This window comes from Acipenser ruthenus, chromosome 5, assembly GCF_902713425.1.
Source record: "Acipenser ruthenus chromosome 5, fAciRut3.2 maternal haplotype, whole genome shotgun sequence".
NCBI lineage: Eukaryota > Metazoa > Chordata > Actinopteri > Acipenseriformes > Acipenseridae > Acipenser > Acipenser ruthenus.
This window is the reverse complement of record NC_081193.1, coordinates 69,160,938-69,186,276: the sequence shown is the minus strand read 5'-3', so window position 1 is coordinate 69,186,276 and position 25,339 is coordinate 69,160,938. Positions and strand designations below refer to the sequence as shown.

At 37.3% G+C, this 25,339-nt stretch overlaps 1 protein-coding gene across 4 annotated transcripts in view; it reads right to left on the bottom strand.

The window, feature by feature from the left end:
• LOC117402716 (uncharacterized) overlaps positions 1 to 25,339 on the bottom strand; it is an 86,232-nt gene that overhangs the window by 3,666 nt on the left and 57,227 nt on the right. For 3 of the 4 annotated variants that reach the window (XM_059024418.1, XM_034004115.3, XM_059024419.1), the window contains 2 exons: positions 16,132 to 16,232; positions 15,444 to 15,522 (listed from right to left, as the gene is read on the bottom strand). In XM_059024418.1, the coding sequence (XP_058880401.1) occupies positions 15,444 to 15,522; positions 16,132 to 16,232 (180 nt within the window). Of the gene's footprint in view, positions 1 to 5,901; positions 5,999 to 15,443; positions 15,523 to 16,131; positions 16,233 to 25,339 lie in introns of those variants that run through there. The other variant, XM_059024420.1, reaches the window with a different exon arrangement.

The window sequence follows — 25,339 nt, the reverse complement described above, 5'->3', positions numbered from 1 at the left end:
TCAGCATACCCTGAAGCTGTTAAAATAACAGTATATAACAACACAATCATAATTAAAAAATTAAACATCAGGTGTATTTATTGCAGATCATAACAACGCATTGTCTTTTTTCTATTGTCATATAATCAAAACATGTTAAATGTACAAAAAAGCCAGATAGATCAGCAATTACCATTTAAACATGTAATATTACACATAATCAGAATTGTTAAACAAATAGTCCATAAAATGGTTTAATTTATTTTTGAATGATGCTAACACAACCTAATACACTTTGTTGTTAACTTGCTGAGCACACTGATACAATTTTGTACTTTAAAAAAAAGGTTAATATTTCCTCAGAATGCAAACTAAACTACTCGCAAAATGTTTACTTCTGAGTTAGGTTACTTTACATAGTTTGTTCACATTGAAGTTTAGCAAGCAAACTAAACTCGGTTAGTTTTCCAAACAGAGCAAGACCACCTCTTTAGGTGGACTCGGTACACTTTGTTACCCAAGCAGACTTTGTTGTTCACACTTCACACCAAATGTACCAAACCATACAGAGTGTGGACCAAACCCTCTAAACAGACCCAGTGTGAACACATCTTAAGTTTCTCTGTACCTAAAATTCAAAGTCAAAGAGTTCCCAATTGCTGCCTGTTATACCTTCCATAAGTCAACACAGCAAATTGTCTCAGGGATACAGAGGCAGTGAGTATATAGCTATCAATGTGATAAGTTGGTCCTTGAACTGCTTTCTGAAAACCTTTCCTGTATTGGTTGTTGTTTACCCTTTCTGCCTCATCTTCTTTTGCTCCTGTCCTCTAGCCCATGATGTAACTTCTGTGAGTTCAAGGTAGAAAAGTAGAAAACAACATCTTAACCTACATAATCTGCCTTAAATATAAAACAAATTTGCTGGAAAATTGTTGAACACATTATTTCATTCCAGGTTCCAAAGAAATTATTTACCCATGTATCTTGTATTTCAAACCTCAGTGGCAAGAATAAAATAAAGAACTTGGCAAAGCCCAGTAATTGTTTATTAGCTAGTAATAAAATGAAAATAAGAACTATAGGTCTACTGAATTACAATGTCTAGAAAATAAAATATTCATTGTACACAGTCTACTGAACCACTGACTGCAATACACATGATTTACAATTTTCTTCCCAGATATTTTTAAGAAACAGCTGATACTGAAGCAGGTGCTCAAAACATGACAGTTCATTACAGAATAATGCTGCTGCTACAGAGAACAAACTGGTACATGCTGTATTTTATTTTAAAGGCTACTGAAGAGCATGCATTTTGTGAGCTGTATGCCCTGACTTGCCCTTTCTATCATACTTTAGTCTCAATATTGGTAAAGTTGATGTCACCTCATAAAAATATACCTTTTAGGCACTCTCAAAATGTTGCTGCACGTCAATTCATAAAGGAATTATCTTCAAAGCAGAAACAAACCTTAATATTGCAGATTGATTTACTAAACCCTTATTTCTATGTATCATGATAATGGGATGTTTACAGCAAAAGTCACAAGACACTGTATGGAGGAATAAATATGGTAGCGCTTAACATATGGGAGGGCAATTTTCTTAAATGTTGTTTTCATCACCACATACAGTATATACGTTTTACAGATAAGATTTGATTGTGTTCCCAAACAAATTAAACATTGCCAAATAAGGCGCGTTGGCCAAACAAATAGAAACAAATAAGCGTGCTGGTTTTAGCACCAGAACAATACTTAGCAGTTGTTTTTAATCTTTCGCCTCGCTCTCTCCGCTCCCCGTACTCTCCTCTGTACACTCTCCCCCGCAGCACGGACAGCTGCAGGTTATTGTATTCTGGCTGAGGGGTTAACTAGCTGTTAATTATCTTATTACCCCTCGGCCACAGTCTGCACGAGTTTAGCAAGGATGCGTGACTGTCAGCTAGTTAAATAATCAGTAGCTGATCAGCCACGCATCCTTACGGGGTTTTTAAATTATAAAAACAACAATAAATACGCAGCGCTTTGATCTGCGCCGCAAACTAAAATACAAATAATAACAAATATATATATATATATAGGGGCGGGACACTCCGCCACAATATAAACAAGTAATATGTTAGAATCAAGAAAAAAGTCACCATCAATAAAATAATTTCAATTGGGATCATTTGAGTTTTGCTTTTCCTATTTCCTATTGGTAGTAGAAGGTCAAATTGGGTTTTTCAATACTTTCGGGGTAGATGTAAGGATACATACAAAGTGATTTGCAGGTGCAAAATCCTCATAATGCTGCCGTAAATCGTGTTTAGCGGCCGTAAAGTCTGATTTTACCGGCTGCTAAAAATGTGGCGTATGTAAATAATAGTGTTCATCTGGCATTCTGCACCCGCTACCAAATTTGCACTTTGCCATCATTAATCCATTACACTTATATTGTAATGCATTCAAGTGAAGAAAAGAGCATGGAATTGAGTGGGATCTGGATATTCAGCGGGCGCAAACATTATAATGTGATGTAAGGATTTTGCCGTACACTTAGGCAATTGCTGATCCTGAAAAAACTTTACACCTCTTATACAAGGTGCAAACCATTGTAGAAGCGAGTAACTAAGAGCTGTATAAAAGCACACACCTGCAGACACCTGTCATTCAGGATGGCTGCTGTGGTACACTTCCTGATGCGGTGACACTTGGCTCTTGTTGAGGAGAGGCAGGAACACGTTCGGAGGAGAAGGGCAAGACGAAGAAGACCCTGCATATTCAATTCCAGGGTCACGTTGTTTGGGATGCCAGAGGATGCGGTACTAAAGTGTTATCGTCTCACTCTGCATGTCACCCTAGACCAGATAGCTGAATTGAGGGATGAGCTAGACCCCAGCATCAATCTAGGGAAAGTTTTGTGTTCTCTGCACTACTTAGCCTCTGGTTCCATTCAGACCACAGTTGGAATGTCTGGAGGGACAGCCCAATCCATATTTTCCAGAGTGCTAGGCACATTTCCTGATGTCATGCTAAAAAGGGCAGGCCAATACATATAATTACCTAAGGATACTAGTATAACTGATGTTGGTTGAGGCTTTTCCAAACAAGTCTGTTTCATGCCTTCAGCGGTAAGGACTCAGCTCCTTCTCAGAAAACCTTTCTTTTCCATGCGCCAAAAGGACTTTGCTGCCTTTCCTCTGACATATTTTTTTTGGTTTGTATTTTCGTGCTCAACAAATGTCATACAGTGACTACCGCTCTCTGTACTCCTAACTCTGCAAGTGTGGCCGCTAAATAGACAGAGAGGCTCATTGCCACCCACATTATCATAATTGCAGATCTGAGATGGATTTACCAGTGAGCAGAAGGATGATGGGAAATGTAGTTCTGAGAGGTCCATGCGGGTACATAGGAAGCCATCTTGAGGCAGGGAATGCAATTTAAAAGTTTAAAAAATTGGTCAAAATATATAAAAGAATAATAAATTAAAACAATACACACACTTTACGTAGTTATAGCAACACTTAGGATCATTTAACACAATAAAAAGGTCCTTATGTACCATTTAAACAGTGGGTTAGAAATTTCTATTAACTTTACTAATGATCCAATTTTTTATCATATCATTACTGTTCACTCTGTTTTCTAATTTGTTACCCATTTTGTATTCATTAAAGAAATCCCGAACACAGTTTCAAGTTTAATGATTTCTGTCACTGAAACTGATTAAGTTTAATTAATGATATGTCATCTCTTGTGTGTTTTAACACCAACATAATGAAGGCCCATACTTGAGGGTCAAGAAACGTGATTACAAAAATTGATTTGCAGCTTTATAGGCTATACAGTATATTCTAGCCTGTCCTTTTAATCATGTAACAAAGCTAATATGAATATTCGTCACTTTCTAATTTCAAAACTGTGAATAAATTAACCTTGGAATGTGCTTCTAGAACCCAGTCACTTGCCTGTGTTCTTGTATCAAACATGTGGTTTAGATTTCATAGATTAACATTTTTGTTCACTAGTCTTCTGACAGTTTTGCTGAACTTAATGTCTGATTGGCCAGCACCCTCTCATTTCCCTAAATTAGGATAATTGAAGTTAGCTTTTTTCATACCATCCCTTGTTGGGGGAAATTATGTAACTGAACAAGTGTTTGCTTCATATATCAGTTTTAGGATGGCAGTGATTAGATCCACCACTGTTTAGATTATTAAAATAGACCCCAGTGTTGTCTAAATGTTTCTGTGATAATACTGTTACTGTGACTTAGATATAATTAGGTTTGCTCCTTTAAATGTTTATTTTTCAGGGGCTCACAAAATATTGTAATGAATCCGTCACCTTTTAGAGTACATATTTGACTATGGTTCTTCTCTGGAACACCATGAAACCTGGTAATTATACAAAACTTTTTACCACTTCAGGTTATGAGTTGTTTCTTTTTTCTAACCAGCTGAGCTGACGACCCATCGTGATTGAGTGGGACGGGTATGATTAAGATATGATTGACACATGTCAGGTATGATTGACACCAATTTAGTTTCCTGTGATTTTAGTCAGCTTCGATATATCCGCCCTGGCCACATTTGGTCAGCTGTCAGAAGCAACAAATAAATTGCAAAATATTGCATTAAGTAGCAAAGTTCCTGTAACCCACTGCACAATTAATAGATGCCATGATGTTCAAAAATAAATACTTAACTCTAAAAGGTGAGTCTTTATTACAGTATTGTGTGGCTTCCTGAAAACTAAACATTGAAAACTAAGCCAAATATAATGTTACTATGGGGTCTATAGCCCCATGCTAAATATGCCTCTGCTTCAATCCCCAGTGCTGGTTAGACTCACTGTATGTTCTTGTACAGTAGGAGCAGAGTGTTAATAAATATTCAAAAAGGTGTTAATTAAATACAATAACATTTTTTTTAAAATATAGGTGCTTGTTGCTTCTAAAACCACATCAATAATTATGTATTTCATAAATATTCTAAATACTAATTATTATTTAAAGACATTGGAGATTTTTTTACTATAATTATAATTAAAACAAACTTTGACTTTAATATTTCACCTGTACAAAATCTGCCAAATAATAATAAAAAAAGTTATACAAAGATGTGATATACAAAGTGGGTAGTTTAATACCAAAGTTGGGACTTTATTGGGCCAATGTTTTAATGGTCAGGTTTATGAACAGCCTCACAACATGCTTTTCCTTTAAGATGTCCAGGGGTCCTCTAATCTGCCGTCCATACAAAAGTTCAAAGGGAGAGAATCCAGTCGAAGTTTGTGGTACCTCTCGGTAAGCGAACAGGTATGGTATCCACCAACCCCAGTCTGTTCCTGTCTGTGCCACAAGCTTACTGAATATACTCTTCAGGGTCCATTTGAACCATTCCACTAAGTCACCAGTCCGAGGGTGGTAGGGTGTGGTCTTAATGCCATTAATGCCTATCAACTGATAAACCTGGTGTAACAGTTCTGATTGAAAATGTGTTCCCTGGTCTGTAATGATTTCTCTGGGGATTCCAATTCATGAAAACAGTTGTATTAAAGCAGTAGCTACCTGCCTGGCTTTTACTTTCATCAATGTAAAAACCTATGTGTTGCAGTCACAGATCAGAAGCATATACTTATTACCTAGACTGCTTCTTTCTAAGGGACCAACAACATCCATGGCTGTCTGCTCGAATGGCACATCTATTATGGGCAGAGGTATAAGAGCAGCTTTAGATACCTTTCTCTCTGCACAAGATAGGTGACAGGACATGTCTTAACATAGTCACTGACATCTGTATATAAAAAACCGGCTGTGTACCTAGTTAAGTGTCTTCTGTTTGCCTAGATGTCCCAACTATTGTACAGTATGCTCTAGCCCCCAAATCTTTCCCCTCAGAGATTTAGGTATCACCAATTGCTTACCCTCTCTAGCTTGGTGATACAGAAGCCCTTTCTCCCAAACAAACTGTTCCTCTCTGTCTATTGTTGCTTTCCAGTTCACTTCCTTCGACCAGTGCCAGTTTCTGAAAACAAGAATTTAAAGTTTCATCTTTCTTTTGTAATTTACTTCAATTCTCTGGAACTTCCCAATCCTTAGACAGGTTCATTCTTCTTTAGCTCCTGCTGGACTAGGCATTATTGTGCCTTGGATCTTTTCCTTATGCCTATGGCTTCTTGATTTATGATTTATGTCACTGAGTGTGACCCTGAGCAAGTCACTTAACCTCATTGTGCTCCGTCCTTTGTATGAGACGTAAAACGGAGGTCTATTGTAAGTGACTCTGCAGCAGCAGTTGTGATGTATTGTTCAACCCTTAGTCTCTGTAAGTCACTCTGGATAAAAGCATCTGCTAAATGACAAAATAATAAATAATAATAACAAGAGGAAAAGAGAGTTATGAATACATGTCAATTACTTTGCCTTATGCTAGCAATACCCCATTTTTACTTGTCAACCCCTCCTTGTCCAGTAATTCAGGATACAGCATCTCCATGGGTTAAAACCTGTACAGCATGTGTTTAGGCTTTGAAGGTCAAAGAAGAAGAAAAAATAATGCCAGGTTACGTACTACAGTGGAAACAGATACATTTAAACTGTCAATATCAAAATTAAAATGACCAACTCTATGGACAAGAGACTGGGAACTGATTAAAATAATTTCACTTTTGTCACTGTTTAGTTTAAGAAAACTCACAAATCACAAAGGCAACTGACTAGTACAGAGGTAGCAGTGCTTGTATCAGGTTTTGTGCACACATGTAATTGTGTATTATCAGCATAAAAATGATACCGGAGGTCAAAGTGTCTAATAATCTAGCCAAGGTAACAGGTAAATACAAAAGAGTAAGGGGCCCAGAACAGAGCCCTGTGGCACACCCTGAGTAACTGGAGAAATATCTGATTTGAAGTTTTTAAGAGTTACAAAGTGTTGTCTGTCAGACAGATAGGACTTAACCCTTTGCAGTCCATTTATTCAGCACGTGTCAGGCGCGTCAGGTCCAATTCATTTTCACACGCGCAGTTTATTTTAGACGCGCTATTTAAAAGTATTTTTTCACAATAAAACAGGTTTAAAAGGCACTGCATATCAACAGGACACTCAGTACTGCATCTCCAGCCCCACCCCACCCCTTGTTCGCTATATTTTTTAAATGTCTCTTAATAGTACATACCGATAAATCATCTCTTGATCGCTCGTTTTATCACCAAACTCCTCAATAATGTGATCCAAGTCATTATTTTATTACTATAACATCTAAAAAAAGCTCAGCAAATGTCTCTGATATTCTTTGAGCGCTGGATGCGGAATCAGCTATCTTGTTTCTTTATGTCCGTGTTATCTATGTGGTGTCGGGTCTATCAGTATTCATGAGATACGCCCCTTTTTTTCGGCTTCTTCTCTGCTCCTATCGGTCTCACTCGGCCATTGAATGGTTTTCTCTGCTTTTTCCGGAGAAAAAACAACTAGAGACCTGTTTTTTGCGTCTTTTTGATGATGTCGGACATTGGACCGGAAAGGGAAAATTGCGATGTCGGACCAGGTCAGAACAGTATCAGTAAGGCCTAGTAATTTTTCCATGCATTCAGTCAATATATTATGATTGACTGTGTCAAAGGCTGCACTGAGGTCTAATAGAAGAAGAATATTAAGGGCCTCTGACTCTGCAGTCATAAGTAAATCGTTGGCTACTCTGACCAAGGCTGTTTCAGTGCTAAGTGAAAAGGTTCAAGTAACTCATTAGTCAGCAGATAATTTTGAAGTTGACAAGACTACTCTCTCAAGGATCTTAGATAAAAAAGGTAGATTGGAAATAGGCCCGTAGTTATTTAGAATGTCAGGGTCAGGACCAGGCTTTTCTAAAACTGGCATGATAGCAGCAATCTTTAACACTGGTGGAACAATACCAGATACCAAGGAGTCATTGAATAATGTGGTAACAAAAGGACCTAAGGCTGAAAAGCAGGCCTTCACTAGAATTGTGGGGATAGGATCCAGGAGGCAAGTATTGGGTCTCATTTTACCGACAAGTTTAGAAACATAGGCAACATCAACAGTAGATAAGTGAGATAAGCTAGACACCAGTGAAACAGGACTTGACACAACATATTCAGGACAGGGAGAAGAGAGTAGCTGATTATTGATATTATCAATCTTATTCTGAAAAAACTGTAAATATATATTTCATTGGTCAGTAGATGCTGAGGAAGCAGTATTATGGAGAGGCTGTAACAGCTTATTAAAGATGGTAAAAAGAGCTTTAGGGTTTCTGCTCCCTCTCTCAATAACAGAGGAATAGTAGGATGATCTGCAGGTATTAAGAGCAGCTTTATATAACCTGGTGTTGTTCATAAATCTGCGCATGTCAAACCAGTTTTCTTCCACTGTCGTTCTAAACGACAACCGGCGACCTTCAAGGCGCATAGTTCTTTAGTGTACCAAGGGCAAGCGTAAGTGAAGGAGACCATACAGGTTTGAAGAGGGGCTAGATCATCAAAAATAGATGTTAATGCATTGAATAGAACGGTTGTTGGTGAAGAGGCCAATTTATGAATGCCTCAGACAGACTATCAGGGTCAACTGACTTAATGTTACGAAAAGTGCGATTGCTAGGAGGGGGCAGAAGAGGAATAGCTATATTCAAGGAGATAGCCTTGTGATCAGAAAGCCATCAGAAATCAATCCCATCAAGTCTAGAAATTATAACACCAGTAGAACATACTAGATCAAGTATATGACCTTGATTGTGTGTTGCAAAATCTACATGCTGAATAAAACCATTCCACACTTCTCACATTCATTTACACAATCAAACAATTAAACAATCAATCAATCATTCCCACATTTACACAATAACACAATGACATCACCATGTGCTGTGCAAACAGTGCCCATCTTGATTACAGGCTGTCCCTTCACCAAGATGGCCACCAACCACCAAACTCACACACACACACCGACACACACGTGCATACCCATGTGCAGAGCCTATGCTTTGTCACAACGGTCAGAAAAACAAAACACAGTCCAATGTCTGTGAATTATTTAAATGGAGAGGAGTGCTCTTCCTTCATAAGAACTACCAATTCAATTAAGCGAGTGACTCCTTCAGGCAATTTGGCAGGAGTTCAACATATTAGACAGGTGCTTACATCACATGGATGTACAATCAAACTACACACCCTAATACTAGATGTAAGCCATACAGATTGCAATGCTACAACTGTTAATGGTGTGTTGGCTACAGTTTCATCCTAACAATACCTTGGCCACCAACCCATAAAGAGCATTCCTTAATATGAAACTTTACTCCCATGGCAAACAACTATTTTAGAACATGCAAAAAAACTAATAAATAAATACGGTATAGTATCAATTCTCATTTCAAGTCTGTAGTCTCCAAAAAACAGTGACTAACCTTGAATTTATTTTCTAGTACAAGTAAAAGGTCTATAGAGAGTTACTGCAAGAACACATTAGAGGAATATAAACCAGTACTGTAATATGTTAGAATCAAGAAAAAATCACCATTAACAATATAATTTCAGTCTGGATAGTTAAGTTTTGCTTTTCCTATTGATTAAAGTATACATATTGTTCTGTAGGGGAAGTAATCTACTACTGTTACAAAAAAAATCCACAACAAACAATAAATAAAAAAGTAATAAAACATTCAAACTAATTAATTTTCAGTCAGAAAGATTCTTATTTAACAGCACATACAATAAAAGTGAATTAATACAGACGTATCCTTATTTAACATTCACAGAAGAAATTTAACAATCTTCATTTAACAATAATTAAGTATTCACAAAACCAACAGGCATGTTATGCATTTTAATCAAGGAGTTCTGACACTGACAATGTACCGGTATTTCATTTTAGAATATCATGATAATATAATATTGTAAATATTAGCTGGTTTACTGTGCCATTGTGTAGTTTAAATTAAGGCTGCCCTCTACTAGTATTTAGCGCTTGCGTAGGTCTAAAGTACTTCCTTATACTTCCCTTGTGGACTGCATGCTGTAGGTAACCAACCAGAGCTAAATCGGTCGCATCACCACACCCCTTGGCTATCCTCACAATGCATTCTCTTTATCTAAACTCCAACCACGGCCCAGTAGAAATACTAGCCTCAACTACCTCCCCCTTGATTGATGTCAGAGGGCTGGTCCCCTATAGTGACTAATCGTAATCCAATCAACCTCATAACTAGGCTTGCTACTTTTTGATATTAATCAGTAAAGCTTGTTAAATGTCAAATTCCCCAAAAATGAGAGTGAAATAAATTTATATAGATAAACGTCGGTAAAACCACTTGCTATTTTTTATTTTCGTACCAAAAATCTATAGTTTGTTTAGTTTTTATATATGCGGGCCCGTCTGCCTTACCATCCAGTGACTGAAGAATAAGTGCAAATTAGTTCTGTTTTGTTCTGTGCATATTATTTTTACTTGTAAATTTATGCTATAAAAGTCTGTGTAATACACTTTTATATGCTGTGTTTTCTAGGGTTTATTTGTGTAGGATCTTTATCTTTACAAGAATATCTCTGCTGTGACCAAACATTATTTCAATTAGAATGTTGGTAACCATGGTTTTGTTGCATGTTGAATATGATAAAGGTGCTTCGCTAAATTAGATGTTTCTCAGTGGCATAAAAAGTTTTTTTTTAAATCATAAAGGCCCATTCTCTGTTTGAATTGAAAAATAAAGATTGAAAAAAAAACGGTAAATTCTTTCTAAAATAAACGTCAATATTAATCGTCGATTTGGCAAAAAAATTAAAATCGAACAGTAGCAAGCCTTCCCATAACCAATCAAACCTTAGGGATTTCATTTTAAAATGTGGGATATGTGACAAAAATATAATGAATCTTGGTTGTAAATCTCCCTCCCCTGTGAGGGCGCTAAGCAGCGAAAGTAGAGTTCTTTGGACGGGCTGGCCTGACAGTTCTTTCCCAGGGTCGGGAAGTCGGTCAGTCTGGAAGAAGGCGAGACTCCGTTGCAGGAACGTATTGACCCAGAAGGGAAACGATGTAGCAGCTGCAGATTGTAGAGACAGCTGCACTCGTTTACCAAGGGGACATGCGTGATAGCATAAAAGGGGACAGAGAATCGCAATCTACTCCTTAGCTTGGTTTTTGGTATAGAGAACTGGTTTTTGGTATAGAGAAGGACCGTGAGAGACCCAGTGAAAGCTGAAAGAAATATTAGTGAGTGTTTTGTTTTTTGTCATTGTTAGTAATTGTCTTTGTTTGTGAACCACCAGATGGCTAACACGTATCCGGAGCTGTCACCTTGGGCCAGCACAAAGCCGGAACAACACTACACCACAGTCACTTAAAAATTGTTATCACGCACCACAAGCACTACTGCACGCACCCGGACTGGTGACCGTGTCCAGTATTATTGTGGGGCAGATAACGTGCATTTACTGTTTGGGCTGCAACCCATTATTATTGTTACCTCCGTGCATTACACATTGGTGTGTATTGCCGGAGGTTATTGTTTGGTCACCAGACCGGGATTTAAAAATAAAAGACCCCTTTTTCCAAACGGATTACAGTTTCTGTCTGTGATTATTCCTGCACTGCATCACCTCTGCACCTTGTTCTCACTCAGCAGCCACTTTGCCACAGGGCCCCTAACTTATTACAGTACCATTATGACAGAGGGGTCAAAATAATTTGGTATCAAAAGAATATACTACAAGACAATTTCTGGCTGCCTTTGAAGTTGATGTTTCATAATTTTCTCATTTAAATATACTAAAAGAAACATAATACATTCAGTGACAAACATTTTGAAATGTTTTGTCATTTAATTAATTAGGTTTCTTTTAGTATATCTGCATTTAGCATTCATGGTTATGGAGGGTGTTACTTCATTTAATAATGTTGCATAACTGAAAATGAATAACCTAATGTTTATGTAACCCATTTGACCTGACCTGTCCTTTGCAGAGGTCTGTTATCATTTAAAAAGCAATATGCCATTGGAAATGTTTGCAGACCAGGTCTTTTACTGTACTAGCACTCTGCAAAGTGAGCTCTTTTTGCCTGTGGCGTGACCCCTGTATGGGCTGACCGTCTAAAATGCACAAAATCTTTTCTTGTTGTTGCTAAATAATTTAATATTTGAATAAATGCCTTTCAGATCAACTGCCCTTGCAACTGTTATTTTATCCTCTTAATCAAAAGGTTCATAGTTCCATGAAAGATGCATTGGTCTGACAGACTAAAGCTAGTCTGCCTTCCTTTGCACAAATATCTTAGTTCAGTTCTACATCTATTCAATTGGTTTCTCTGACTCAGATTCTTAGAAAATGTGTCAGGGTATTGCTAATATTCCCTGAGTTATTCAGAATTAATTAAATTTCAGTATTAGGAGGTGTTTTTAACAGTTCTTTGGAGCAGTCTCTTATTTCTGTTTGCTAGATCAGCCTAATTACATAATTTCATTTAATAAGCAGAAATTTAATAAATGAACATGAAAGGTTACACTATTTTTTTTTTTTTTTCAAAAGGGACTAGAACAATCACAGTATTCTGATTTTGATTGGATTATCTCAGTACAGACATGCACTTATTTCCCTGTAATTCCAATGATCTGCTTCTTGAAATATGCTCAACAGCTATCTTTTCAAAAGCAAGAATAATAGAAGGTCAACAAAATTATATAACATTTTTGATAGGCAAAAATTTAAATCAAAATTAAACCCTCAACCCTCATAGGATTTTAAACTCAATAAATATTGTGAATGATCCATCAGCCCAATCATCACTTATCATTAGTATCTGGTATGTACAGCAATGGTTTTTTTTATGGGCTGAAGGTACTGATACATGCCAATCTTTCTATGTATTACTTAACTTCCACTTGATAGCTAGTGACAAGGAAGCAGATACCTGCCTCACTAATCAAGATTATTGATCAGTCTGACATACAACCAACTGATATAAAAATCACAGTTAGGCTACAAAAACAGATGGCTTTTATGATTCAAATCCAAGCCAATATTGATCATTCAGAAATTAAGATTCTGATGTTGTGAGGATATAGAGGCTGTTTAAAAACACTGTAGGTGATTATATTTCAGCAAATACAACGGTTGTTAAGGGAAATCATAATTAATTAGATACACCTAGGCAGCCTAGGCAGGTGTATCTACAAGAACGCATTTAACTTCTATTGTGTATCAAAGCAGGTAATGAAAAAGAAAGCAAAGAAAGTGCAAAATAAATGTATCCAAGGGAGCAATGGAAATTTTAAATAAACACTTTTTAGTCTTGGATAGGCAACTACAGTATTAAGCATGTGACAATGCAGTCAGTGCCCTCTCCATTGGGGAATATCAGGGAAACAACTGCTTAAAAAACAACAACAAACAAACCAATTTGAAAATGTTATCTAAATGTAAGATATAATAAGATATCAGGTTCTATTCAATTGATCTAAACACTGATGGATCTAAATACCCATGATTAGGAAAATCTAACATTCAATAGTCCATGTTAGTCTCTTTAGTATATTTATGCCTTGTACTTCATTTTAAACACAATTTACAAATGTTGAAGATAAACGAGAGTATTTTATACATTCCTTTGAAGTCTACCATCAATACTATGGGGTAGATGTACTAAGATGGGCTACTCGCAGTGCAAACATACCGCAATTTGCATTTTCGTTGCGACAATGAAAATGTTGTCGTATGTACTAAGAGAACATATGCTAATGAAGACAGCCACAATATACAAATTTCAATATTTGTTGCATTATACATTGCGAGAGTCATGCGACATTGTTCAAATAATTAGCTGGAGTTGAGTTGCGGTTTGCTGCAGCAGGGGGTGTCTGAAGGATAACGTCTATACATGCAAGGGTGCAAGAATCAAAATAACATTGTTTTTGTTAAATGTAAATGTCATCTGTACAGTCAATTCTCATTAATATGAATTTCAAGGGACTAGCAACAAATTTTGCATTATACCACTAATTCATATTATCATGAGTAGCCTATAAGCCAAATGCATACTGTCAGTTTTTATTTAAGTTAGTCAGGGGTGCTAAACTGTGCACAATTACAAACCCCCTGCACATTAATAGAATAGGTGTGTTTCCTATTCCTATATAGATGCTCAGAATGAGCTAGAGGGGTTAGCGGCACATGTGTGCAGTCTATTGCTCCCTGGATTTAGGGAAAAATAGGTATTTCGCTGTTCACCTCAAAAATACATTGAGCACAACTGGAAATGCATGAGAAAAGGCAGACTGGGAAATGCCAGCAACAATTGCAACTGTTTAAAACATGCTTTCAAATGTTCTAAAAAAAATTGATGCAATTGTAAGTGCCGCAATTGTCTGCAGCTTTCGTTCATCTCATTATAATATTTGAGAACCCTGAGTCTCCACCCACTTTTTGCAAATTTATGCAGGAACACCCAGGAACACCCATAACTACATATTCATCTGAAGTTGAAACACAAAGAAAAATTGCTGCCATAAAGCATTTCCTAAAAAGTTGCAAATAACATTGCGGATGTTTAATACATTTCACTCTAGACTTCCAACTTGTTTGCAACTGGTTTGCAACTATTTCTCCACAATCTTTGCTGCATGTGCCACAATTATCTTTTCATGTTCATACGGAATTGTGACAGAAATAAAATGATTCTTGGTGGTAAATCTCCCTCCTAACCTGTGAGGGCGCTAAGCAGCGAGAACAGAGTTCCCTGGACAGGCTGGCCTGACAGTTCTTTCGGAAGGGGCCGAGACTCCATTGCAATAACGCATTGACGCGGAAGGGAAACGACGTGGCAGCTGCAGATTGGAGAGGCGGTTGCACTCGTTTACCAAGGGGTCATGTGTGACAGCATAAAAGGGGACAGAGAATCGCAATCTGTTCCTTCACATTGGTTTGTATTGGAGAAGATCGAGAAGGACTGTGAAAACGTAAAGAGGAATTGTTTCTTGAGTGTTGTATTTTGTTTGTTTGTAATTGTTTTGTCTTGTCCTGCACATTACCAGACAGCTAACACAGTTCTGGAGCTGTCGCCAAGGGCCAGCACTAAGCCAGAACACCACCTCACCAATTGTCACTAAATAACCTGTATCACCCACCACAAGCACTACTGCACACACCCAGGACTGGTGACCGTGTATGTATTATTGTGGGTTAGTTGGGACTGCAATCCCGTTATTGTTTACCCCATGCAGTACACATTGTTATGTATTGCCGGGGGATTATTGTTTAGGTTACCAGACCTGGAATATGAAAATAAAGAATCACTTTCCAAACCGGATTATAAGGCTCTGTTTGTTTCATTACCGCACTGCATCACTCCTGCACCTGTTTCCACTCAGCCACTTTGCCACAGGAATGTAAGAAAAGAACGTTCAATTTTGATCTATTTCTCATGTAATATTTTTAACACCAAATACAATTGTTAAAAATAAGCTTACTTTTAGGAATATCTTTATATCTTCTAGAAGTAATTGGCTTTTTTGTTGGATTATCATTGGTTGGAGTGTCTTCAGATGACTGTTGGAAAGAGAACAAGTGTCAGTGAGTTATTTATAGAAAATTCTAGCTGCCTGCATTTTGTAACTCTTTCATTTGTTAGTGTTCTATAATGTTCAAATGCTCTTTCAAAATTGAATTGAGATCTATTTTATCTTATTTCATTCTAGTTTGGTATTGCAATTGTGCCAAAAACCCAGAGGTGACTTTAGACCTCCCTAAAGTGGAATCATATGTTGTGTTTATCACTGGTCTTTGTTTTGCATTAGGAAAGGCAGATATAAAGAAATAACACAGGTGGAAATGTGACATTAGACCAAATTAATAATCAATACATTATGCACAGCACACCACAACAAGCCTTTGAAGACACATTGAAAAATAGTTCTAGTCAAAACATTTGTCATTGAATTTATTTAGTGTTTGTTTTAGTATTTTTTTTATTTGCACAATTATGGATGACATTAGCGGGTGCTTTTCTCTGTGCTATTAACACCTTGGAGTAAAATGCTTTGTGAATTTCATCCCAAGTGAAATATAAAATGTAGTTGGCTGTATTCTGATAAATAGCTACTTTCTTTTAGTGTCTTTTGTTAAAAGTAAAATGATAACTCTGGCTTCATTTCTTACCTGTCTATTGCTGTAATGTTCAGTTGATCTTTGTTTTAGCTCCAATGACCTTGAGATGAGGCTTGCAGTCACAGTTGATACAGATGTAGGCTTTTTATTTCCTAGGAAATCATTTTCAGTGTAGTACCGTAAAAATAAAAAGTACATTAGTAATAGTAAAGTATGGTGCAGAGTTATCAGAACCTCATGGTAGTGTGAACTTATACAGTACATGCTACAATAATAATAATAATAACAATAATAATAATAATAATAATAATAATAATAATAATAATAATAATAATAATAATAATAATAAACTTTATTTTGTATAGCACCCTTAAAAGCAATCATCTCAGAGCGCTTCACAATTAATAGTACAGCAATAAATAAAAAGATTATACATAAAAAAAGCACAAGGAAATAAAACAATCATAAAAATCATAAAAATGCCTTTCTAAAAAAGTAAGCCTTTAAATTAGCTTTAAAACACTCAAAGAAGCTGAGTCCCTGATCTCTAGTGGAATAGAGTTCCATAATTTGGGGGCATAGCAACAAAAGGCCCTGTCGCCCACAGAGCGCAGGTGAACAGGCGGGACACACAGCAGTCTGAGATCAGCAGAGCGGAGGTTGCAAGTAGGAGTGTAAAAAGATAAAAGATCTGACAGATAAGCTGGAGTTAGCCCATGAAGAGCCTTATATGTCAGCATTAAAATTTTAAAATCAATTCTGAACCTGATAGGCAGCCAGTGCAAGGCCTCAATATAGTTATGCGGTACACTCAGGCTATAATATTTGAGATACTGTAGGGTTTGTAGTAATTCCTCTACAAATTGTAAAAGAGTGAGAGACATGCATCACAGTAACACAAGGAATGTAACTGAAGGATGCTCAGTCATACACTTTTTACAATTTGCATGTTAAATTAAAAAAAACTCAGCACTGCTTTTTGAATTGCAACAGAAATTTGTGTCTGAAAAAAATACAATAACTAAAAGCAGTTTGAAATAAAACTTCCCTTGCTTTCTATAAAAGTCCAAAATGGTGTATAAATAATGCTTTAAACCTCCAAAGGGCACATACAGACACAATATACAGCCTACTTGTGATCGAGCTTCTCAATACTGCATCTGCAGCCCCGTGGCAACCTTTGTTTGCTTCAACGCATGGAGTTGCTACTTGATCTGTGCTACTGTGGGTCTTCTTAAAGCTGTACTCCCTCAGACAGTAGGCCACAATTGTGTTCTTACACTGTCAGACGTACTTTTAGTTTCCAAATTTACATGTGCCTGTTGGCTTTTTTACAAGGAATAAAAACTGACTGGTACGAAAAGCATTTGAACTAATAATGAAATGTGAGGTTCACGCTTGCATTTGATATGTTAAAATGTAAACCTATATTTACATAATGTTAAATTATACATTAAAGGTAAACAATAGATTTTATTTTTTCACATACCACATTTGAACTAAATCACTGTAAACACGACACATATTAAAAATAAATAAGGTATGTATTTTTATTTGAAAAGAGATCTGTTAAATAATATCTGTTTTACATAGCTCCTTAGCAGCTATTATGTATGTTAATCCTGACAGTGAGCTTGACAGTTTGTTTCATGTACATGCCCAAGAGGTAAGATCACAGTAAAAGGCACTGGTTGAAGAGTGATCAATTACAGACCTATTGTGCAATTAGGGAATTGGTTTATACCAGAAGTTCAATTCTAATAAGAAACTAAGTACACTATTATACCAATATTTCAGTGAGAAGTCTTTATCAATGTATTCAAGTTTTGTTCATAAATGGTTTAACCAAATGAACAGAAGTACACTGAAATGGTAATTATAGTCAGTTTTGGGGACTGTTGTATAAAGAAATCGGTTACAGTTACTAGTTATGGTAGGTCCTAGTTATTGCTTAGAAATAAATGTTACTGTCACAATTTGTTTCTGTTTAGGCATTGCCATTTCTTTTGTTGATTGAGTATTATTTAGGTGGGGAAGGTCTTAGAATAAAATTAAGCAAACGTTTCACTTGCCCACATGAATATACACATTTTAAAATGATTTACCCAATAGAGTATTACTTCTGGCCCATTAAACGTGACCCAAATAATGTATTTGTTTTAATTACAGTTTTACCCATAGCCAATTGTATGTGCATCATATCATTTTCCATCAGTTAAAAACACCTCTCAGTTCACTAAGCTTGCATGTTATGTTTTAAATAAGGCATACATGGCAACTTTAAAGGCATTGATTAAAACAGGCTTAAAAAAAACAACACACATTTATTTATTAGCCTTAGGCTTGTAAACCAGATATCCAAAATGTAACTAGATTACAGGGGGTTAAAATCAAATCAGGAAAGATTACTTTCAAGAGATAGTTAATTCCAGATTAAACATGGTCCATGATGTTCACTCTTCTGCTTACCGGTACGCTAAGCCTGCCCAAAATATAGCAACGATATTCAGGCAAAGAGCAAAACAACAATGACTTAATTGCTTATATACAAGGAGTTGTTCGGACTTTACAACACATTCGTTCTTTATTTGTGATTTTGTACTGACTGTGACTGAATCATACTGAAGCCTTTAATGAGTGGGATTTTAAATATTCTAGTTGATGCACTGGAATCTGTTTCAGTGTAAAAGCTTAAAAGTAAAGCAAACAAGTTCTACATTTATTAGACATAGTTCTAGTTATTGTCATAGTATATATGTAGAAGTCCACTAGTGGTAGGAAACAAGCAGACAGCATTGTGACTTAAAGCCTAAATGCTACCAATAAGGCACCCTATTGTAAAAAAGCAAGGTAATATACCATATATTGATGTACCAAAGAAAGTGTGTTCCTATCCCTAGCTACTGTAACATTTCCATGGTTTTGCAGGATAACTCATTTGCATCTGTCTATGCATTTTTACAATAGAAGTGCTGGATTTTGAAGTCGATAAAATCTTCTGTTTTACCAAGCAGTTTACATTTTATATTGGCATTTTTGTAGTATTTTGTAGCGATGACTTTTTTTCAGATGAAACTTTATTTGCAACTCACTTTTCACAAAAAAAAAGTTTTATGGTATCGACTTTCATTACTTGTCTGAACCATTACAGTTACAAGTTAAAAAATACAACAATTTGTTACTATACAGAAAATAGGAGGCACTTTTTTACACAGAGAATTGTGAGCGTCTGGAACCAACTCCCCAGTAATGTTGTTGAAGCGGACACCCTGGGATCTTTCAAGAAGCTGCTTGATGAGATTCTGGGATCAATAAGCTACTAACAACCAAACGAGCAAGATGGGCCGAATGGCCTCCTCTCATTTGTAAACTTTCTTATGTTCTTATGTTCTTATTAGTAACCCAAAATACAGTAGCATGACAAAACACAAGAACACAAGAAAAAATAAAGACGATAATGTATTTGGGTCTCTGCTGAATTGTCTCTTTTTATTTCTGCTTGCAGATACCTACCTGTGTGGAAATGTAACTATTTTCTGCACTCTGTTAATGAGGCAGTTAACAATCTGCAAATCAAATACTGTCTTAAGTTGTGCCCTTTGCCTTTTAGAGCACAGAATACTACAATATTACACTGTAGACGATACCCCATCACAACCTTTCTTGCCAAGCATATCATCTCAGTTAGAGGAGCCGAGAAACACAAAAAGAAATACTTTTCTTTTGTATTGTTGTCCAAAATCTTTTAATAGAGCAGCTAATTGGCTTTGACAAGGTAGGAACCATTGTTCCACCTCCATAGCCACACTTTTTTCAATCTGGTATCCGAGCTGCAAAATTCAAAGTGAATGGAATTTGCATTTTCTTTTCATCTAATCTACTGCTATTGACACTGACACTTGTTTTATGATGAAGCACATATGTGATTGGAGCTCTTATCTCACAATAAACACATTTCCCCCAAAGATTATACCTTTTAAATATGGTAGTCAGATACACAGATGTTAAGTGTCTTAACTTCTGCTTTAGCACTCAGTGAGCTAGATCCAGTGCTCCTTTTAATATAAGCGGGTACATTCTTTGAATCAAGTGTAAAACATTCTGACACCTGATTGTTGTCAGGGACAATAGCCCCTAATCCTGCATGTAACTCTTACGAGATTAATTCTGGATTTTTTCCAAAATGTTTCTAAGGGCACAAATTTAAATGAAAGTAAATATGAATGAAAAGCAATAGCCCACTTAAAGACTAATATGCTTCAATATAAAAGCTCTTGTCCTGCCTTTCATCACCTACTATTAATCACTGTATAGATTTATTTTCTCTTTTTGATGTTTTTTGCAAGCTTTCAAAGTCCCTCACACGGAGGGGCATATTAGAGCACCTGTTCTATGGGTGACTGCTTTCTGTACAGCCAGTATTAAAGCCTTGTGATGAGGGAGCAGGCACACGTATTATTTATTGTGAGGTTATATTTGTATTTGAAAGTATATATCAAGTCTTCAATTCCCCAATCCCTGGGAGATGGCATCCCTGTAAGAAGAGGTTGCATCTCAGTCAAACAATCCTGCTTAAATAGCTAGTAAAAATAAAGTGTAGAACCACCAGTTAAGGTCTCTATTGTTCTAAAGCCATACCACAGGACTATGACTATTGTTGAAATGGAAAGTGGTCATATTGAATATCTATTTAGCATAATAGATATTCAATATAGAAGGCAGTGTAGTCCAGTGGTTAAAGAAAAGGGCTTGTAACCAGGAGGTCCCCGGTTCAAATCCCACCTCAGCCACTGACTCATTGTGTGACCCTGAGCAAGTCACTTAACCTCCTTGTGCTCCGTCTTTCGGGTGAGACATAGTTGTGGTATATATTCTATTACCGTAAGCCAGTATAATTTTCCAGACTAGTTATACTGACATCAGTACACAAGCTCCATTATTTTGTTTCCTTCCTTCATCTAATCTCAAGACCATGTTTGCTAGGTTTTCAGGAGATTCCAAGGCCTGTGATTGAGGACCTCTCATATCTGTTTCCCAGCATGGCTGTCACAGAGTCTGGGATAGCTTCCCTCCTTTGAGGGGTTGTGCCTTTGTCATCTGCCTAGTTACCAGTTCTGCCTTTGCTCTCTGGTATTGCCTCTTGGGAATTCTATCCCTAGTTTTCATTAGATTTTTAGATCCTTTTGTAAAGCTGACTGAAATGCATAAGGTGAGAATTTCAATTAGAAGCGGGATGTGCTCTACATTCAACTAACAGCTGTGTCCTCGACTCAGGATGGCCTTTTTAAGGCATAGTCCATTTTACAGCATCCATTATTTTGCTTTACTTCTTGGCATCTTTAAAATATAAGAAAAATCACAAACTAGAGGAGGCCATTCTATCTATCAATGCTTTATCAGTGGAGGCTCTTAGAGGGGGCAAGGGAGGCAGTGCCTTCAAAAGTGAATAAAAATAATGTTATATATATAGTAGCACTATAATATAGTAATGTTCAATAAAACAAAACAAAAATATTGTTTAAAATGCAAGAAAAAAAATGACATTTTAACCTAAACCCTAGATTCAACATTCATTTAGTAACAGCAGTTCTGGCTCCTCAGAGGAGACAAGGCTCCGTTATTAACTCCTTTCTGCTATTAACCACAGTACTAGCAGTAACAGGTCATGTGATCTATATTATTTTAGCCCTTCCCCAGCAGTATTTCTTTATTTTCCCCCCAGCGCAGGCAAACTCATTCATTCCCTTTTCATTATATTGTTGGTCATTTATTTAAGTTTAGCTAATTAAGTCGATAGGACATGCTCGATTTTTTGTCTGGCTTTCTCTTGCCTTAACAACTTTGTTTAGAAAATATTGTATGCAAAGTATGTTAGTGACTTAAAATTGGAATGCTATATTCATGTTAAATAGTGCATTTTTAAACATACGCTGACAGTGTGTAATAGTTAAGTTTAATAGAATAAACTATGATGGACTACTGTTTTCTTTTTTCTGTTGTCTAGTGGAGAAAATACGTTTACCAGCCGAATTGGGGTAAAACCTAACTCATGAGTATATGGTAACTCATGAGATAAAGCTCATGAGATAAAGCTCATGATAAACCGTGTCCTTGGATGTTTTTTTGCATCATCAATGCTGATGCTCATGTAAAAATTAAAAATAGTAAATACCAAGCAGTCATATAAATACTGCCAGTTTGACCTCGGTAGAATGTCAGCTCTGGTTACGACGCTGGTACCAATGTAACAACCCCCCCCCCCACCCTCCCCACCCCCCAAAAAAAAAAAAAATCTGGGTCTTCTGAGTTGGTAGTTTTGTAACATTGACAGTGCAAATTGCTCTTGATAAATCTAGTCCAATGTGAATACGGCCCAGAGAGCTCTTTGTACTCCACATGAAAATAAATATTTTATAGCTATAGGTATAGCCAGATTTGAGTGATTAAAAGCACAGTTCAAGAAGAACGAGGCAACCAGGTGGAAAGGGAACTATTAATCACAGGCTAATTGAAAGTAACAATTTATTAGACTGTGCTGACAATAACCAGTGAAGCCTAACAGTGTAGCCCACCAACAGCAAGGCAAGAAGGAGCCCTCATCATTGATGTGTTTCCTGCATGGAGACAGGGCCAATCAATAGTACAACAAGAAGGTATAATAATTAGGTTCCTATTTATAGGCAGTCTTGAGTAGCATATCTGACCAATGGGGGTAGTCTTCTTTCAGGGGAAAAAAAAAACTTAAAAAAAATGTGTAGAATGCAACAATTCGCATGCAGCTCAATGACCCAATCAATATTATTGACCTGAGAAGTCTGAGTCAGCCAGTTGTTCATAATAAGATGAAATACTTCTCTCTTTATGTTTTCTGTTGAAAACAGAATTAAGTAAAGAGTTTCCGGTATTACTGGTGTTGGATTTCTGATTATTATTATTATTATTATTTGTTTCTTAGCAGGCGCCCTTATCCAGGGCGACTTATAATTGTTACAAGATATCACATTATTTTTTACATACAATTACATTATTTTTTTACACATTATTCTTTTTTTTTTTTTTTTTTTTTACATACAATTACCTACTTTTTACTGGAGCAATCTAGGTCAAGTACCTTGCTCAAGGGTACAGCAGCAGTGTCCCCTACCTGGGATTGAACCCACGACCCTCTGGTCAAGAGTCCTAACCACTACTCCAAACTGATTATCCCTAAGAGTGTATAGCAGGACTTTTAGTTGCACTGTAGTGTGCTCAGTATTTGTGGAACTCTCTCCCTAAGCACATAAGGGATTTAGTAGACTTATTTATTTGAAAGTAAGACTTTCTTAAAGTTTCATTTGTTTTAATTTTTAACACAAAAGGTAATTTAATTTAAGTTTATTTTAGTATTTCTAAATTGAAATGTCCACTGAGGGTGATATTGAATGTAAACATAAAAAAATTAACAAATCTTCTAAATCTGAAATGTTAGCCTTAGGGTAAAATTCAGGGGATGGTAGCTGAGCAGCTTAATTAATTAACGTCTATCATCATTAACCTCCTATTTAAACCCCAATCTCACACTCCTTCTCTGTCTGATGTTTTGCTTTCTTGCATACGCTGCGACCCGTTCTCTGCGCAAAATTTAAAACTCTTCCAACACTCCATTTAAAAGCTTCCAACGCTCCAGCGATCATGGCAGCCATTTCCACTTGACTTCCTCAGCAAGCTAGTCGTATGTCCGCTCATCCTTTCAAATGCTACAAACATTAATACATGGTGAGAGACGTGGATCGATCCTGTATTAACTAACACATAGGATGGTCTCACCACTCTCGTCTCCAGAACCGACTTTCTCCCCAATCATTTTGGATCGAGCAGCTACTTCCGCAGCCAGAGCCAACATCGATCTCCGTCCGGTCGAGGAGCATGGGGTGCCGGTCCTCTGCAGCAGTCGATAAATACATCCGTTCATCCCCTACCGACATAGCAATAGCCATCAAAGACTAGCTAGCATGCCCGGAGTGGGGGGGGGGGGGGGGGGTTTACCTGACCACCGGGGCCACCAGAGGTTTTCCCCTTCTAGGAAGGTTTTTTTTTTTCCTCTCCACTGAGCAGCAGGTAATCACATAACCATACCACACTAACACTATTTTCACCTCTCCAGTTTGTCTCATATGTCCCATCCTTTCCCATCTTTTCCAGCTGTTACTTTTATGTTATGCACTGGCACGACTCTATTGCTTATCTCATGCTGAGGGTCTCTGTGGGGAGCCGAGGGTCCATCCTTTGGGGGGATAAGTGCGGATCCACTCCCCTGACCTCAGGTCAGCCATGCTACCTCGTCCTCGCACTAGGGGGGTTCTCACCGAGTGAGTCAGAGGGGACCCATGGCCACACTATCCTTTCGCAGCTCATGCGCCTATTCTACCTCACCACGTGAGGCGCTGTCCTTCCTTCGCTCAGTACGAGGCTTGCTTTACGCTCTCAGTGCCCAAGTCCCAGACTAACCCATCTCTCTCTGTTTCAGGTTCCCTGCGGGATGCCTTCCCGCTCCCGGCTTCGGAGGCCTGTGCCTCTTCTCACATGAGGGCAGCACCAGACCAGTCAGGGAACCCTTTACTATCTTTCCTTTCAGTCCTAAGCTGTTGTACTATTCCTATCGCCCTGAGTGGCGCCTCTGCCGAGCAGAGCCCTTTTATATGTTTTCAGATCCTCAGGAACGTGACCTTCAGCAATAGGAGAGCTCATCAGTCAACTTCTCTTTTCTATGCTAATTTCAAGTCCGGGCCTCTCTAAGCCTGCACCTAATTCCGAGCTTCGGGCTCATCACTCTATCCTTGGCCAAGTGTCCTCCGTCGATACTGTCTTACTAACAGCTCATTTCTACTTCTTCTGCTCTATCCTTACAGCCCAAGCAGACACCCTGTGAATTAAGTTAGTCACTGTTCTTTTGTGTTGTCGGTTTAATTACATACGCAATACACAAATAATATATAAATTGAAATTGTTGTTGATGGCTGTCATTTTGTCTTTTCTTGCTTTGTGATGCATACATCTTTCTTTACCTGTTTTTAGCTTTTTGTGGTGTCACTTCCTGTCTTTTGGTTAGTGCTCAGTGCCATAGCTGGAACTCTTTTCCAGCTACAGCATGGAGTTCAATGCTTTTCTCATCAAAAAGAAAGACATCTATGTGCATATTCAAGTAGTCAATCTTACTTCTGATCCACTGACCTAAGTAGGTATAATTATCCATAACATTCAGAGTGCTTTGTACCCCTAG